We start from the raw sequence: 18,545 nt of genomic DNA on the forward strand, positions 1-18,545 counted from the left end.
AACCCATTGCAGCATTTTTGCAGGCAACTCTTTCCACTGTGATCATGAAGCTTAGTAAGCTTTTATTTCAAAGCCAGTACACAAAGAATTAGAGAGAAATCCAACCGTTTAGTCGAACTGGAGTTAATCTAAATACTTAATGAAGTCATCAGTCCTGCTTGCCAAGGCCTAAGGTACAAATTTCCAAGCTCTGCCACCCTATCTGCCTCTTGGTCCCAGTTCCAGACACGACAGCAGTGACTGAGTGTGTGGAAAAAACACCCTTTAAGAGAGGTCATCCTGCCCAGGAGAGACTTAAAGCTACAGAAGCACCCAATTGCTTTGTCTTCACTTTGCCTACACTCAAAACCCCTCAGAGACTAATTATTTGAATTCTTAAAAAAAAAAAAAAAAAAAAAAATCCCTTTTCCCCTTGTCTTAAAAACAAAACCACACAGCAGATAATTCCCATTTGTTGTGCAGGGAACAAGCAAAGGGTTGGAAAACATGAGCAGAAACAACACTGGAATATACAGGGACCCCCCAGCAGCTTTTTAAGAAAGCAAATATTTAATGTACAGCTGCATTAACCATTCTGTTGAAGTTCTGTTGTGACTGGGTTCCTAATAATGTAATTATCTGGGGAAACTTGCAACTTAAGAGCAGCTGGAATTACCAAGTTTGTTTGGGTATTTGTAGGATGAGGGATCAATACACTTCACCAACTCTGCAGAGACAAGGCAAAGCAGTCAGCCTCCTCTTACAGCAACAAACTGCACACAGAAAAAATGAAGTTCCCCCCCAGGTTTTCACTCATGACACAGTGAACTGCAGTCAATCTACAAATGTTCCATTTTTATTACAAAGTATGAAAGGCAGAAAATACTGTACCTAATACACAGGAGGCCGAAACTTAGAAAGAAGGTTAAAAAATCTGAATAAAACTACATAGGAAGCAGGAAATAGCATAAAAGGATGCAACATTCCACTTTCAAGCAAGTTCAGAAAATTGCCTTAAAATTTACAGAGTTTCAGCAATATGGTTCCATGACTCAGGTCTTAAAATCCATTATTAACAAACCCTTTTATATTTTCTCCATAAAAATAAAGGAATATAGGGACACTGCAGTTATCCATGTCAACAATATATGTCTGTTGAATAGCAGGATACTGGGATTCCTCTAGGACAGAATAGTAGCGAAGTTGCAGGTGGAGAAAAGGACAGAAGTAAAATTACTATTGCTTTAACATACTTTAGTGAGGACAAGAAGTCAGGAATCTCATATGGATGTTTGTACAATCATGCTACAAAGATTACACCTTCAGGAAATTACCACAACGGGACTGTGAATGGGAAGAGCAGAAGGGAAAACACACCTAAAAGTAACATCTCTTACTCGGCTACTGGAAACAAAAATGCTTCGGCGCAACAGATTTAAATTACATTTTACACTGCTAGCAACCCAAGGGTTAAAAAAAGGTTCCTTTTAAATAGTAGATTTCGTAATTCCTATTTCCCAAGTTGTCAAAAAAACATACCTTGTCAAAAACATACCTTTTTCCAGCTGTACTGGGACTTTGGCCTGCTCTGGTTCTTGCCTTTCTGCCTTGCTAAGATCCCACAGACCCACCCTCAGCACTAAGAGGGGGCTGGAGTTGCACGTGTTGCACACGGAAAGGAACTCCAAAGGATGGGAGCTGGACCATGGGTTTACAGCTACACATGGTCACGATATTTTTTCAGGAAATAGCTTTTTTCCTTCATTTTGTTAGATTTCCTGAAAAGAAACAAACTTGATGGAAGCCACTGAGATAATTTTGATTATTTTTATGACTATGGAAATTCTCGCCTGATGTTGAGTATCAGAGGCTGCACAGAAGGCCACTGAGGTCCTTGGCAGACACACTTGTCACCTGAAACAGGCAGCAGCAACACTCACAAGTGCCTTTGCATCTGGTGTCTGCCATGAATCACCAGATGAGCCTTCAGTGACTGGTATTTAGCTGCATTTTTAATTACTGCTCTTTTTAGTGCTGGTGAAAGGTGCTGATTGGAAGTTCTGGAGATCTCTTCCTGAAAACAAACTGAGTCAAGGGCATCCTAAACTCTCCTCAATACCCTCAAGAATGAAATATTTCTGACTCTTCTTGGGTAAGCAGGAGAAGTACAGCTGCATCAGAAAGTGCTCTGTAAGTGCCACACAATTCCCTGGATTCTCTGCAAAGATCAAGAGAAACTGGGACAGAGTTGACAGTACCTTGCTCATTGCTTTCCATGTCCACAGAACAGTAAGTACAGGCTTGCTCTGGAATATTGGTCTGAGAGTAGAAAGCAGGAAACACGAGTTAGAGAGCATTTGCATTACCTGACAGGGTAACAGCGTGCATTTGAGGTGGTGGGACCACTTTGCTATGGGCAGTGGGAAAACTCAACCCTTTATAGCACTTTGATGGGACTGAAACTGTGCAATCTGCTGAGCCCAGAGCTTGCCTATGCTGCTGTCCATCTCTCCAGTGCGTCTGGAAAGAGTTAAAACACCACTAACAAGCTGGCCAGTTCAATGTTTTAGGCTGTGTGAATCTACAGGCAGCAGCTGCAGTTTTTCTCTCACAAAATTTAAGTTATCCAAAGAATCCAGGCACATGCCTACACAACCAACCCGGCACTGCCATCATCATGTTCCGATGGTAAAGAAGAGGATTCCCAAACACCACTAAGCTCCTAAACAAGGAGGACTCTCTGGGGGCCACGCAGCACTACATCCCTTGGGTTGGCCTCACAGGACAGTGCCAGTTTCAGAACACGAAGCTTCAGTTTAACATTTACAGTCTTGTCAAGTGCTCATGTTTTTGGCTTTCAGTAGAAACAAGTGAGGGTCCACTATGATGACCCCAGTTTTGCATTTTGGTGATGGTCATATTTAACATTTTCTACACAACATAGACAAATGCCTACCCTACAAGGGCTGAGGAAAAGACGACTCTCCTCCTCATCTTACCAAAAATATACTTGTTAAAGTGCCATCTGCAAGAGAACAAAACTGACACACTCAGCTCTTAATTTACATTGACAACAAGCACGAGAACATCTGTGAATTCCGTACATCAGACTCCTCCCCTCACCTGGTCTCCGGCAGGCTATGATCTACACTTGAGACTGAGGCAGCTTCTCATTGCACCACCAGGCGAAAATAGATCTTTTTACTATTATCCAGAATATTCAGGAGAGTAATTACCGCTAAGTTTTGAAAGGATCATTAACTTTGACTTATGAGAGGCAATGCCTCCCCCGTTAAATACATTTCAAGGTTTCATAAGGAACAACCTGTTTTATCAGTCTCCTTTCATATAATTTGAAACCACTGTGTTTTCTTTCTAAATAGATTGTCAAAGCACTCAAATCCTTACCTTTTAAATCCCTGCACACACAAGTAAAATTCCCACAGATGCAAGCTACCATAGCCCCCCTCATTTAGACAATTCACAGAGTTGGCACACTACACACTAATTCAACATTCAACCTGTTTGCTGCAGGTTTCCGCCTCACTAACAACTTTTACATCAGCAGCAGCTCCTGGCTGAGAGTCAGCAGGTTGCCCACATAATAGTAGGAATCTGTGGAAAGCTTGGTTTAAACAGAACCTAACAACCAAACAATAGTTTAGCATCTTGAATTAATCAACTGGAGAAGTGACACAGAACTACTTAACTCAGAAGTATTTCTGTCCCAGAATCAGGCTGGCCTGTACCAACAACAGCACGTGCTTTTCTGCTTTGCTTGCCTCACCTGTGTTCAACTCTTCCCTTAATGTTACTTTCTACTCAAAAAACATGAGGTATTTGCAAGCAGTTATTCTGCATTCTCTGCTTGTGCAGTAAGCACCAAATAACAGAAATTAAATATCAAAGTATTTCTTTTAATGAACTTCGGGGAAAAATAGTGCTTATGGGGGCTCTACACCCAATATAATTGAATGCCAAGCAGGTGAAATGTGATGAACTGTATATTTCAATTCACAGGCTCCAGTGACAAGTGTCAGGGTTTGTTTTATCTTGCAGATGAACCCAGCCCACTGAGCAGAGCATTCCCTCCCTGTCACTGGGTCAGCAGCTGCTGGCAAAAGGGCACCAAAGTCTTTCCCTTCCTTGTCTATATGGAAGTGCCATTTGCACTACAGAACATCTCGCCCATGAGGATTTTCATGTCTTTTCACTCATTAACCTTTCAAGTGACTTCTCTGAAGTTATTTTAAGTATCATGTCCCTGTGCCAAAACAGTCTCTAGTGATTTAAAAAATGTAATTTCATGTGAAGAATGACCATGGATTATGCCCAAAGCAATATGCTGCAGATCCAGAAGGTATCCCAACTGGCTAAACAAACAGGATAGAGACTTTATTTAGAATCCACTGGAGCCTCCAAGATTCCTTCACTTGCCTTTGATGCGTTTGGAATAAGCACACAATTCCACAAATAGACTTCAAGCAGTTTTATGGATGGAAGAACTGACACTGGATCCTCTTTCAGGTCCCTAACAGGATTGCTTTCCAACAGAAGCAGAAGCTACCTGGCTATTCAGACTATGAGTCCCTTTATACAAGCTCTGTTCTCATCATCTTAGTGTTCATCTTTGACTTGTGCCATCTGTACAGGAATAAACTTTGAAGCAAAAAGGGGACATAGAAAGTACTAACATTGCACGTAATTCCCCCTTAGTAACAGCATGTTTTGCCTGCCATTTGTAATTAAACAGAGCATGACAAGCCTGTGAATGTATTTCAAATGACTCCTAAAGCTGTGAATGCCATTAGCTGCTCCTGCTATGAAAACCCCAATTTTCACTTCATTCTGCAGAAGTTTTTTCCAGTTTCAGACGAAGTGCTGTTGTAAAAAGTGGTAACTAATTGTTTGGCTAACACAGCTCTGATGTCTAGCTAAAGCCTGTCTGTGGAACACACTACTCTCAGTACTGCTGCTAATAAGAAAAATTGACCTTCAAGTCAAATCAAGCTTTGTCAGAAATTCCACAACTGAACAGAGTGCCGCTGACAAAACATCGGCTTGAACAGTGTTAGAGTCTCTTGGTTCTCTGCTATCAAAAGGAGTGATGGAATAAAGCTGTCCCTAATGAATTCCTATCAAATTCCTGAGGCAATGCTTTTCTGAGCTCCACGGTGAGAAGCAGCCTGCAGAAGAGTATTTCTCTACGTCCAGAATGACAAAGCTTTGCAGATTCTGTTCTGTATTTGACAGTGTTCTCATGTCAGCTTCACTGTTCCACAGCAATTGCTTTCCCAACTTGCCTTTCCTGCATAGACTGACAAGATCCAAGTTTGCCAGTGTCCTACTATTTATAAACTGCCTCCAGTTGCAGGTGAATACTCATTAGGTGGAAAGAATTTTGATGGGTTCTGACATTTACGTGGAAACTGGGCTGCACACCCTTCCAGACCAGCTCTGGCTGTCATGTCTTCATTGGAGAGCACTGCAGAGCCTTCAGCACAGGACCTGTGTTACAGTAAGACTTCAACAAAGATTTTTATCTTGCCTAATCCAGTCAGCTTTCATCGAACAGTATTACTGTAGAGTGATCCACTGTTCCAAACAGAAGCCCTCTGGGACATCCCCCAAAGTCAGGAGGATGACAAGTCCCGAACCTTGGCCTCAATGGCACAGTTTCTTTCCTTCTAAATCCACCTTTGTGCATTGCATTAGGGAGTAATTTCTTTCAAACAACCAGCTTTCTTTTGGATAGCAGACCAGCTCTTCTGACTTGTCTCGTTCATTCAACAAGACCTGACAAAAGCAAATACACTTCACAAAAAGATTGCTTTGCACTCCCTTCAAGACCTCCCAGGAACACAGTCCAAACACAACCTCCAAAGTACAGCCTAACCACAAAATCTTGCTCATGTTATTTGCCAATCAAGCAAGCTAGAAAGTGTGAAACCATTTTATTTTGATTTAGATAACGAGGGGAAGTAATTTGATTGGAAGTGTCAATCCCAAGTCCATTACAAATACATTTTTTCAGGAGTTGTTTACCTCCTGGGAGCTCCCGTCATGCACGTATCTTCTTTCTCAACCTATCACTGCTCTGTTTGCTAACATGACTGCAGCATACACACAGATTCAGTTAGAATTTAAAAAGACCTACCATAGTAACAACTGCCTTGAGCATCAGAAAAGTGTAAAGAAATTGTGCAACAAGTACTTGTACTTCACAGCACCAGAAAATTCTGCCCAGGACACCAGATACAGGGAGCCAAGGCAACAGTTAATTCTGGCAGGCCTTTACTGCCAGGGAGCCTGCAGCGTTACTGCGGTTTGTATCCTTGAACAGGTCCTGCTTTGGACATATGGAAGTGGATCACATATCAAAAGTAAGAATTAGGGAGAAAAACCTTACTCAATAGAAAGTTAGCCCAATATATAAAAAACATACAAACGTTTAAACAGTTTAGAGGCAGCAACAACAGGAATGATAAAGATTCCTGCCAAGGTGGCTGTTAACATCATTGTCTTTTTCCCCCCACCTTGTTTTGCACCTGCATCTATTAAACTGGTTGATGTGCTGCCTCAGCTGGCTGACAAACACATGGACATATGCAGCAACTTAAAAGCCTGCAAGCTTATTAATACAGTCAACAAACAAATATACAGAACTTTTACTGAGGGAAAAAGAATTCAACAAGAAAACCAGAACCCAGAAGGTCCAAGAGGCTCAGCACGTCTCTGCATTTTAGAGTCTTGAGAGACAGGAGACCCCTGCCATCGATTCTTGTAACAGTTTCTTGTAACAGTAGATGCAAAGCAACAACAGATACTGGCCACTTGACTGGTGGTGTTCTTACTTTAGAGGGGAGGGGGAATGACACAGCCCTGCCTCACTGTGCATGAAGCAGAAAAGTTAGACTCTGAGGATCTCCAGGCAGTTGTTGTAGCAGATGGCTATCCAGTCTGGCTGGGTGGATGCCCACTGTACATTGTTGATCTCTCCCTCAGCTGTGTAGGCCAGGATCGGGTCCTCAATGGCACGAGGCATTTGCTGGATGTCCCAGATGAGAGCCTGGTGATCATCCGCTGCACAGAGACAAGAAATGCAAGTACAGTCAGAGTATAACTGTATCTCCATAGGTGCCAACTACAGGCCTATAGCCTAAGGAGCCAGAAAAGATACGGCTGTTCCAGTCCTGATCCATATTCAAGCCAGTTACAACAACACAATTATGCTCCAACAAAATAAACTTGGATCATTATACATTACCCAGGACAGAGCTGATAAACAAATGACCAGTGGAACTCCGAACAGTAGAAAACATTTAAGAACTGGATTGCAAAAAAGCTAAGAAGCCTTAAAATAACACAGCTTAGCCAGAGCTGATGCACAGTTTGGGTACTGGGCTCATCATTTCCACACAATAAACTCTAGTAGGTGTCTATTTCTGTAACATTTTAGGAAAGTCACTAATAAAGGGCTGCTAAACTTCAAGTATTCTTTAGCAAAGGCAGAGAACTGCATAAACTTTAGGATGAAGAGGATTTTGCAAATGCAGCAGAAGACTCTGAGATTCCCCTGCAGGTCACACTTACCTGCTGTACAGATGTGGCAAGAAGAGTGAGGTGCCCAGGCAATTCCATTTACACATGCTCTGTGGTTGTTTAACCTGGCAACAGGGGTGCAGGGAACTCTGACATCTAGAATCACAACCTTCAGAAAGAAAACCCAGCTACATTAATAAATTGCATTTTTAAAAATTAATTTCTTCAAAATACTAAATATTTTGAGGTAAGGCTATAAACATGGCTCTTTCCTAAAGGATGTGGTTGGCAAGCAAGCCCTGCTCCTAAAGAACAGCTTCCAGTTGGTCAGTATGTTGTATCTCCAAAGAACTCAGACCTCACAAGGTGCTTGTGAGTTAGGCCACAGTGGCAAACAAATTGTGCTTCCCTGAAGCAGCCCCGGTAACAAACTAAAACTGAACTGGGAAAGAACAAGGTGACTAAAACACCTGCAGTTAAGATTTTATGTGAAAATTATTGCCCAGCTGCTCACAGACTCCTCTTAAAAATCAGCTGAAATATATACAAGCCATAAAGCTCAAGTTTATTATGCCAAGGTCACTTCTTTAACTCCTTGGTGCACTAAGAACCGGTCTTTAATCATACCTCGGGTACTGACACTGCCCCTTACCTTACAATACCCGGCTATAAATTAGCACCAAGCCACCTCCCCCAGAAAATCCCCAACAGCACCGAGGGGAGATGAGCTGCTGCATTACCTCCATCCCATCCATGGCCATCGTAGCCAGATAGTTGGGATCCTGTTTGTTCCAGCAGAGACGCAGCAGCGGGTGGTGCTGGGGGTCCTCGTAGATGATGGTGCTGTGCTCCAGGTGGCGGAGGTCGAACATCCTCACTGAGCCATCGGCCCCCACCGAGGCGAACATGTCCCTGCCCCCGCCTGCGCGGCTGAAGGCGATGTCGTAAACCTGCACAAAGCACAGCCTCAGCTCCACCCCGGGCAGCGCCGGCAGGGACAGCACGCTGCACTGTCACATCGTCTCTCAAATACTTGATGTTCCCTGCAACTGTTCAGTTATTACACTTGCCAAAAGGAGGAAATACATGTTTATGTAATTATAGTATCGCTCACTGAAACTAAAACATATCGATTTTCCAGACTTGGGGATTTTTACATTGAAAAGTAAAATGTTAAATGGAAAGAATTTTGCAAGCTGTTTATTGCCTTCGATATCTGGTTGATTTCAAGTCTAATTTGATGTTTTACCTCATTTTTCTACAATATTCTGGAGCACAATCTGGTAAAACAAGCATGTTCTTAAGTCAAGAGTCTATGATGAGTAAAAAGAATTGTTTTGATAGCCAACAGTATTTAGGTACTCAAAACTGAATATAATCTTAGAAAAACTGTATGCAAACTTACATAAATGATCTTTTTGAAATCATTAGATTGTTCAAGAAAAAAAGGAGGAAAATGGAAAAGTTCTGTTCCTTTTCTACTGCTTTAAAAAGATGCAATGTAAACAATCAAAATCCCCCATCACCTCTTTGTCATGTGCAATAAGCTGGGTCTTCACGTGGCCAGACACCAAATTTACTCTTCCCAGAACCTGTCCTGTCTCCAGACCCCAAATAGTGCAGGTTGTGTCAATACTAGAGGTACCTGAAACAAAACCACTTCTATTAGCAAAATTAATATTGTCACAAATGATTTAATAATTTCCTGGGTTGATGTAACATCCCCCAACATCTACAGATCAAAATAGAACAGTATAGAATAAAATCAAGAATGTCAAACAGCCAGCAGTCTTCCATGCATTTAAATGACCCAAACCTTTTAGCTGCAGAAATAGCCTTCCACACAGGAATAAAGTGTAAATAGCTCATGTCTGCTTCAATCTACCCAGAAGCCTGATGCAACTCTGAGATAACTGTCCCATCCTGTACATCTCTCGTGCCTGCGAAACCCCAAATTCAATCAGCGTTGCGATGGCGTGTTATTATTAATTGATTGTTGCTGTGGACTGAAGGTGGGGTTAGCAGTAAAGCTCTTAAGAGATGAGAGATGTAACACACACACACAAAAAATAATGTAGTAAATAATTACTAAGACATATTATCACTGTTAATCTCTAGGCAAATCCCCCTGACATAAATGGCTGTTCTCTTCTGGGAAACGAACCTCTGGATCAGTCATCTTGGATTCACAATTTGTCCCGTAGGCTACAATTAAACCTTAAGCGTTCAGCCCCCTCCTCCAACTGAGTTAAGGACTCCTGGCTCTCCTCCTGCTGCTGAAATGGCTTCACAAAACACACAGCTCAGTGCAGTTTTATATCCACTCCAGAACACTCTAAAATAAGTCACAGAGCTGATGCACATCCTTACTCAGCACTGTAACAACAGCTCACCAGCCCTGAAGGCCAAGACTCCCTATCCCCAAATGTCCCTCGCCCAACTTGAGTGACCCATTCTGCACTGGACAGGGCACCTTTCATTGAAAAAAAAAAGTCTCCATGAGATGATTGTTTTTATTTTTAAATATAAAACAACAGCAGTTTCTACGATGCAGCAGTCTGTGGTTAATTATCAGATTAACTAGTGGACATGATGTGACACAGCAGCAGTTACAGCCCAGACTTCATCAGACTAAACTCAAAAGTGTGCCAAAAACATAACGTTTTGTCAGTCTCACCTAACAAGTAAGGATCCACTTCATTCCAGTCAAATGAAGTCAGTGGAGCACAAAAATCCGAGTTCTTGTTGTTGTTCAGCAAACACTCCAGACGGGTCTCAGTTTCACCCACCTTTAGAGAAAATGAAACGTCTGACTTAAAAAGCAACATCAACTGACTTGTTCCACTAGCACAAAACATTAGGAGTTAATCCCAGGTTTCTTTCCTCTCAGCTTTATATCCTACAGCTCTGGAAAACACAACCACCAACTCCATTTTCAATAAGCTGATAAAGACAGCAATTACCATGATAATTCTGCTTCTCCTATAGTCTTCATATAGTCACATTATTGCAGTGAAGAAAATCTTGTCTTGAGTGAAAAAGAGATCAATATGTAACACAATTCATGTCATGGTTCATCTTTTCCTAGGGAGGATTTACTCACTCTCCACACTCGCAGGTAGTCACCGCTGGTGGCCAACAGGTCTGGGTAGACTCCCTTGGTGTCTGGGATCCACATCAGCTTTGTGGTGGGGTAGGGGTGATCAAAGGTGTTCCTGCAAATGAATTCTGAGCTCTCTTCATCCAAACCAACAAGCTGCACCTGTGAGAAACCATATTTAAAAGAAAGCATTTTATCAAAATACTCATTTCTAATGATAGCATTAAGACTGAGTGTGTTTCAAGACATCCTCTGTCACCTCAAGGACAATATAAAAGGATCATCATGTTAATGAAATGAGAAATCGTTAAAGCATTGCTGGGGCACATAAGTGAAGTATCCATAATCACCACAGCGCTTTGATTTGAAGAGATGATCCCAAATGAACTGAAATCCAATCCTAAAGGATTAAAGACCACCCTTTTTTTTCCACATTGCAAAGCCCAGTTTAAATCACAGACTTAAACTGCACAAACATTATTCGAACTCATCCTTAACTGAACCGATACTGACAATGTCATCTTCAGAGAGCAAAACGAGCTGTAGTTTGCACAATTAAAGTGCATATTATGGAATTCTTGGCCATAACCTTGCAGACTGTGATAGATCACACCAGGTAGCTGGCAAGCTTTTTCAGCACCACGTGACCCAAAATGTTCTGTCACAAGTGCATGAAAGACTCGTAGATCAGTCATATGAGGGAGGAAGAAGGTAAAAAAGAATTCAAACTTAAAAAAAAAAATATATATATATATTGGGAAGCTAAGAGGGTTATTCAAATGTTTTGTGTGAACAGGCCAAGAAAGCAGGTCTGCTGCAAGATTCTAGGTAACTGAGCTCCAAATGAGTATTTTTGCACAGTGATGCGACTGGGAGAAGGGCTAAACTTGCCCCGTTGCAAGAGTGATGCAAAACAGAGCAAACAAGAAACTATCTCCACACAGCCTGGTCATGACAATACCTGAAGTAATGCTTGAAGTCCCAGACATGATGTTATTAGAAAAATATTGACACGTCAGAAAGTGTTCAGAGAACAAAAGGTGCTGGGAGGACTTGTTTAACCTGCAGTGACTACAGGACACAAACAGGATGAAAGTCCCACTGTGTGAAATGCTGCTCAAACACAAACATTATGGGGACGACTCACTACAATTAGTTTGTAAGCTGCTCACAGTAGGAACTTCCTAGTACTTTCCACACAGCAGCTGCCTCCTGGGAATAGTAGCTTAATGGATTTTTTCTAAGATGTTTATCTGAAAAAATCCAAAATTCATGCTTATCCTGGGATAAGCAATTTGTCTAATAAACTACACATTTCAACTAGATGGGAAATCTATCACATTTTTCCCCCATAACACAAAACCAACAAATGCTTCAGTGGATGTTAAAATCTAATTACTTTGCAGTTTTATGAGCTCATTTAGAGATGCTCTTAAATGCAAACCTTGTCCCCCAACAATGAGAAGCTCCATTCTTTCCACCCCATAACAAATACTAAAAGATGCAACCAAGTATGCTTCCAAAAACTGAAATACAGTCCATCACGCCCTCTCTTTATTACAACTACTCCTTATTATCCTTCATACTGTAGTATAAATCAGTCAAAAATCTCCCAGACTTCTGAAGTGATTGACAAATAGCTTTCTAACTCCTTTAGGGATCAGAAATACTAAGCGGATTTTACAAAGGAAGCAAATTGTCCTTGGTGATAGAAAATCTTGTGGCAAGGTTAGGATCAGAAGACAAATAACCTCTAATCATTTCTCCTTTGCTTATGCTGTTTTCCACTCAACATGAGTGTATTAATCCTACACAAAGCAATCAACATCCTCATCACCAGAAGCAAATCTCAAACAGCAAAGGATCCCCTTTCACTGGTTTAAGGTAAATATTCCTGCACTTCATATTCACATTTAACCCCTTCTCAGACCTAAAGATGAAGCAATTCAGCAATCCAGTATCTCTGCTCTTTGACATGTTTAGGTGCAGGCTGGGTTAGAGAACAGAAACTGTATTATGGTCAGCAGAACTCCTGCCACTGCTGCAGCTCAGGTGCCTGCACAGCCTTCGGCGCTGGAGCAGCTGGCGGTAACTCCGAGCAGGAGACACCGCTCTGCCTGGACACCGGAGCAGAAGGAATGCTTGAGAAGCTCTGTTCTTTCCAAGTTCAGCAGATTCAAAGCTGGGACTCTTCTTTTCGGACTCGATCACACACAGTCATTACAGAACCCCTCTACTCATCCTCTTGTGCAGGCTGAACATGAGGGGATGGAACATGGAATTATTTCCAGGATGCCGATTATAACAGAGCCCTGTCTCTCCCTTTTGCAAGTGAGGCAAGAATGCTGCTGCACGAAGGAGGGTCTGAGGTCCAGCCCAGGTAAGACTGAGGTGATGCCTATGGAAAAGTACCTGTCAGTCTGGATACAAACTGAACCATTCTACATCTCCCTGTAAGTCTTTCCAGTGAGAAAATGAGGATCAGCGTGTTCAATCTCAACTAGTTTTGTGATTATGCCATGCCAGTAGCTAGGAATGCTAAATATTTGTTTGTTTCTCCAACACTTCAAGATAGGAAAATCCACATCTAATTTTAGCATATTATAATCCAAGCATTTATCAACATAAAGGATAATTGCAACAGTGCATGTCAGTAAAGAAGTGCCTTTAATCAGCATTCCTTAACTTCTAAAAAAAATCCTGTCTCCAGCATGATCCAAAAGAATCAGACATAGCTAAACGATGCAGAATTTGGTAACAGCTTCTTTTTCTTACATGGTTGGAGGAACAGTAGCTTAAAACCCCCCAAAACCACAACCCTCTATCTAATTAGTAACTATCCAAAATGACATTTCACAATTATTTTAGGGTCATGTACAATCAGAAAGATGTCACAGCACCAATTAATCTTCACCGTGCAATCAATTTTTCTTTGCAGTGCTAGATCTTACAGAACAAATGACCTTCTGGCAAAACAACTGCCCTGAACACTCTCTGTCTGAGGGAGGAGGTGGAAATCTGGGAAGCTCCTGGTCAGAACCTGTCCGTCTGCTCCAGAGACGGGAGCGAGCCGTGTACGGCACAACCTCTACTGTCTCCTAAACTGGATTCAAGTTTTGTCTTGCAGAGGGATCCCAAAAATCAGCCTTTCCTGGTGTTTTCCACAGATTGCTCCTGATCCATGAAGCCACAGCCAGGAGCATGTGAAGCATATTTTAAACTAAGACCTATGAACACTGTTCCCTCCCATCATGACACTGATCCATGAGGGAGTACAAAGGCTGACCGCAGCTTTCCAATCCAAGAAGTTTAAGAAACACCACCTCAAATTATTTAATTCTTCCAACCAGAGCAAGGCATCTCTCTTCTCATAGCAGTGATTTGATCAGTGAAGGTATACAAGCTGAAACAAAACTCCTTTGGGGTTCAAACAGGTCTTGGCAACCAGCTTCAGTCTGTGCCACAGAGCACATTAGTGTGATGGCTGACAGGGTTAGAGGTGTCTGGGAACTGGGGACCACAGTAAATTAGGGTCTGGCAGCCAAGAGGTTTGAGTTCCCCACAAAAGAGAGGTGTAAACAGACAGTTCATGTAACCTATAGTACTTCAAATGCTGGTAATTTCTACAGAAACAGAAAATTAGAGAGAAATGAGACAAAAATCTCCCACTCTTTCACCTCAATTCCCTCCCAGTAAGCACTTCTGCAACCAACCATTGAGTCTTTTTAAAAGAAATCCTAAACGATTAATAAGGAAAAGGTATATCCACTTATTTAGTTGGACTTTAAGCAAACTATACTATTCCAGACCATTTTTGTTACTATTGAAAGAAAGCCAATTATTTGGAACAAACCATTGCAATATCAGGAACAGAAATGTTACCAGGACCTTGTCAGAAACCTCGGAGAGTGCAAAGATTGTGAGTGTAAAGAGAAAGCCAAAATGAAAATCAGTTTTCGTTATCCTTTTAATTAGTGCAAACTGTACCTATAAGTGTGTTTTGATGATAGAAGCTGCAATATAAAACATCTCAACCATGAAGGACAAATTATATGCAGAAGAAAAAGACTACACATATACTCTGTAAAAAAAATCTTACATTTCTGTTAACTCCAGAAGTCAGGCTAGAAACTCCACTGCTCCAGGCCCTTTGCTGTACAGTATCATGGACTATTTAAATGGGAACCTCTGCTTTTCCCCTTTGCTCCTTTGGTTATACCATGTTCACGGACAGGAACTGGAAGAGTTTCCAACAAGTGCGCAGGTAGCACAGTTTTACAGGACCTGTCCAAGGGTTTCCAATCTGGAGCGTGAAACTATTCCCTGAATGTTTCACCACCCTCTAAAGGGCTCAGCACAGCTGAGAGAGTCATAGTAAGGCACCACTAAAACAGTGCAGATACCGTTTTAATACTCCCAAGAGTATTCTGGTCCCCAAAGCAAAGGAGACAACATCAATGCTCTGAGCAATAACACTCGCAATTAGCCAAGACAGCTCTCTGTTAACTGTCTTCCTACAAAAAGCACCAAACAAGACAACAAAAATATAAAAAAATCACTCTGAAATATCAGAGACACAAATTAAGGTTATATTTCACTGCACTGATTGTACAGGTTTAATTTTTAATCATACATCATCTTTATTTCTACAGCAGCAGCATCCAGACTTTTCTCATCCTAATACAATTAGTTTCCAGCTCTTTACACTACACAGATCTCACAGCACGTGGTGCTTACATGGACTGAAGTCAACAGAACCACTATTCCTGGAGCTCAGAGGCCAAGAGAAGCCCTGGGTAATATTTACAGACAGTGATAATTTACATAGTCCTACACAATTTCTGTCTGCAACAACTGTGAGTGTAAAGGGTAGAAGAGAGGAGTTGACTTGGTGGCTTTACACTGGAAGCTTGAACTGAAAAGCAGATCTGACCACACTGTAACTGAGAGCAACCCCAGGGAATGCTCCAAACTTAAAGAGGTATAGGCAACGTAAATGTATAGCCCCTTATTAATCAATTGTGCCGCCTCTAAACAACAACTGTTAGCAATTTGCTATTTTACCTTCTCAGAGTATGGACTACAAAAACGTTTTCAAGTTGGTCTTTAAACAAATTGGAAGTTTTCAAGCTCAGGCCCTGCCTGTCCCCAGCAGCATTCCCAGAAGCACAACACTCTCCAGGAAAAGGAGACAGCTCTCACACAGAGCTCACAGTGCCTGAACTACAACGTGCTCGGCAAAACACCATGTCTAGGACTGCTGCAAGGGCAGGGATCTAACCACTCTAAGAGATGTCACCCCTGTCACCACACCCTTGCACAGAGCCCTATCCCCAACACCAACTTTTTGACAGTATTTTCCACAATCTCCATTAAACACCTTGACAAGGCTACAAAGCTACATGCTATAAACACACCAAGCTCTACTGGCAAACCTTCAGTTTCAGAGAAATCTCAGGATGCTCTGTAACTTCATCCATCTCCTCATCTCTCTTCTATTTCTACAAATTCCTTATACCAGACTAGCACCTTGAAGTCTGTCCAGAAGTGACTGCACATGTGTTCTGAGAAATGAACACAGCCTCCATTACCTGCGTGACATTCTCCACTTACACTCTGCAGGGAAACAATGAAGATACAATCTCATGCCTCAGTACACCCCTGTTCTCCGGGAAAAGCACCCAGGAATCACTGAAAGTGGTTTATATACTTATGAAAAAAGTTATCATCATACAGAAGTCCTCCACAGCAAGATAGTACAATGAGAACAGCCCATTTCCAACACAGTCTCAGACACCCTGTACACCACAGAATCATACAACTGCTGGGGTTGGGAGGGAACTCTCAAATTCATCCAGTCCAATCCCCCTTCCTAGGCAGGGTCACCTGAAGCAGGTGATGCAGACACGTCCAGGTAGGTTTGGAATGTCACCAGAAAGGGAGACTCCACAAGTTCCTTGACCAGCCTGTTCCAGTGCTCTGCCACCCTCCAAAGAAAGAAGTTCTTCCTCAGACTGAGGCGGAACTTACTTGTATCTGTATGCATATATATGCACAAACTTTAGTCCTGGGCATGAACTTTCCTTTATATTGACCAAAAAGCCAGATATGCCCAAGCCCGGGGACCTTGTTTTATTTCTATGGCAGCAGCATCCAAACTCATCTCATCCTCATACCTTTAGTTTTCAGCTCTTTACACCACAGAGAACTCACAGCATACGGTGCTTATGTGACTGAAGTCAACACAATCCTTATTGCCGGAGCTCAGAGGTCACGAGAAGCCCTGCAGCAGCGTTATCCCAAAACCAGCAGCACCCAGGGCTCCTCCCGCCGCAGCCCCGCAGTGTCCCATCAGCTCCGGGCTCGCTAGGAGACCAGCCTGGACCTGGTCCAGCGCCTGCACCTCGGGGGGCACCTGACGGCTTTGCACAGCTCCGGGCGTCCCGGAGCCCCCCGCCCACCCCAACCCCGGGATGAGGAGGGTCAACCCCTGCTCTACCCCAGTCCCTGTGCCCACCAGCACCAAACACTTTCAGCAGAAAAGTGGGTTTTTAAGCACTTTGATGGGTGTATTCCCTGCTGGTGTGGAGTGGAGGATATGGAACGTGATCTGAGCCCTGGGAAAGGGCCACATCCCTGACGCATCCCAATCACACTGATCACATCTCTTTTTTCTGTCCCAGACAGTCATTTATATTAATGTACTTGTGAGCAGCAATTAAAGAGTGAGTAATTAAGAACTCAGGAAGTCCCAGGTAGCGGTTTAACCTCATTAAGCATCCTGCTTGTAATCACACTGCAGTTAATTGCCCTGCAATCACCAGGCAGTTTTTGGGGACTGGATGCAGGCAATGGGGGTGAGCCTGACCACATGGGCAGCAGGACTGGGTGGGATCAGTGTGACAGTCCCCAAGGACACCTCCTAAAGGCATGAAGTGGTCAGGCATGGCCTTGTCTTGTCCTGCCATGGGGAAACTGAGGCACAAAGGGGGCACAAGGACTGGCTCAGCGTCCTGGGAGTGATGGAGGCTATGAGGATGATCCCAAATGTGGCCATAGGGATCTTCCTGTTGGATGTCAGCTCGACCCTGTGGCTCTTCTTGTGCAGCAGACAGGTACCAGTCTGCAATTAGAGATAACTGAAAACACCTGCAGGTCTTTTCCAAAGCACCAAGTGAAGGATACAGGTGGTTTCCCCCCTCCTTTGCCAGCTTTATTCCCACCAAATCCCCTAAAAACCCTACCTGAGGGTATAATCACTGTGAGTCCCTTCCTTGAGCTGTCTGCTGTTGCTTTGGCACTGGTGGGAGCGGGACCCCCCCGAGCCACAGCCGCTGTCACAGTCCCTCTGGCAAAACTCCCTGAGCATCCCCAGGCTCCTATTCCAAAACTCCTAGAGATGATGGCGCACCCAGCTACCATTCCAGCCGAGATGGAGCCAAGCCACCTCCTTCCTTGGCAGTTTTTGCCCGTGCAGATCCCTGATCTCGCCATTCCCCATGCTCTGATCACCGGGGATTAGCGGATCGGGCAGGGCTGTGCTGCCGGCCGAGGCAGCGCTCTGGCCGTGGCCCCGCTCCAGCCGGGAGGGGCATGTCGGCCTTTCTGCGTATAATTTTAAGGAGCTCAGGGCCTCCCGTAATCAGGAGCAGATGGCCGGCATCGGGCAACTTCAAAATCTGCCGTGACGTCAGGGATGTGCACATACACGGACACACACACAGGCACAAGAACAGGAAAGAAATAGATATGGTGAAATCTGTTTAAAGACTCCAGCAGCCGGGATTCATTTATTCTTTCTTTCTTTCTTTCTTTTCTTTCTTTCTTTCTTTTCTTTCTTTCTTTTCTTTCTTTCTTTTTTCTTTCTTTTCTTTCTTTCTTTCTTCTTTCTTTCTTTCTTTCTTTCTTTCTCTCTTTCTCTCTT

At 43.0% G+C, this 18,545-nt stretch overlaps 1 protein-coding gene across 1 annotated transcript; it reads right to left on the bottom strand.

The window, feature by feature from the left end:
- Positions 1 to 812: 812 nt before the first annotated feature.
- Positions 813 to 10,828, bottom strand: DCAF7 (DDB1 and CUL4 associated factor 7). Its single transcript, XM_010414038.4, has 6 exons — positions 10,625 to 10,828; positions 10,199 to 10,310; positions 9,048 to 9,166; positions 8,262 to 8,471; positions 7,573 to 7,690; positions 813 to 7,062 (listed from the first exon to the last, which is right to left on the bottom strand). Exons 1-6 carry the CDS (start codon positions 10,811 to 10,813, stop codon positions 6,890 to 6,892), a joined length of 921 nt encoding a protein of 306 aa, XP_010412340.1. The 5' UTR covers positions 10,814 to 10,828; the 3' UTR covers positions 813 to 6,889.
- Between the last annotated feature and the right edge of the window lie 7,717 nt (positions 10,829 to 18,545).

This window comes from Corvus cornix, chromosome 23 (genome assembly GCF_000738735.6).
Source record: "Corvus cornix cornix isolate S_Up_H32 chromosome 23, ASM73873v5, whole genome shotgun sequence".
Taxonomy (NCBI): domain Eukaryota; kingdom Metazoa; phylum Chordata; class Aves; order Passeriformes; family Corvidae; genus Corvus; species Corvus cornix.

What these genes read in the sequence shown, in the direction of transcription:
- DCAF7 (XM_010414038.4), bottom strand. Translation starts at nt 10,813, where the DNA reads ATGCTTTCTTTTAAATATGGTTTCTCACAGGTGCAGCTTGTTGGTTTG. An exon ending in AGTGGATCCTTACTTGTTAG is followed by an intron (nt 9,167 to 10,198) that starts GTGAGACTGACA and finishes GTTTTGTTTCAG; the next exon opens with GTACCTCTAGTATTGACACA. An exon ending in TGGCCATGGATGGGATGGAG is followed by an intron (nt 7,691 to 8,261) that starts GTAATGCAGCAG and finishes TTCTTTCTGAAG; the next exon opens with GTTGTGATTCTAGATGTCAG.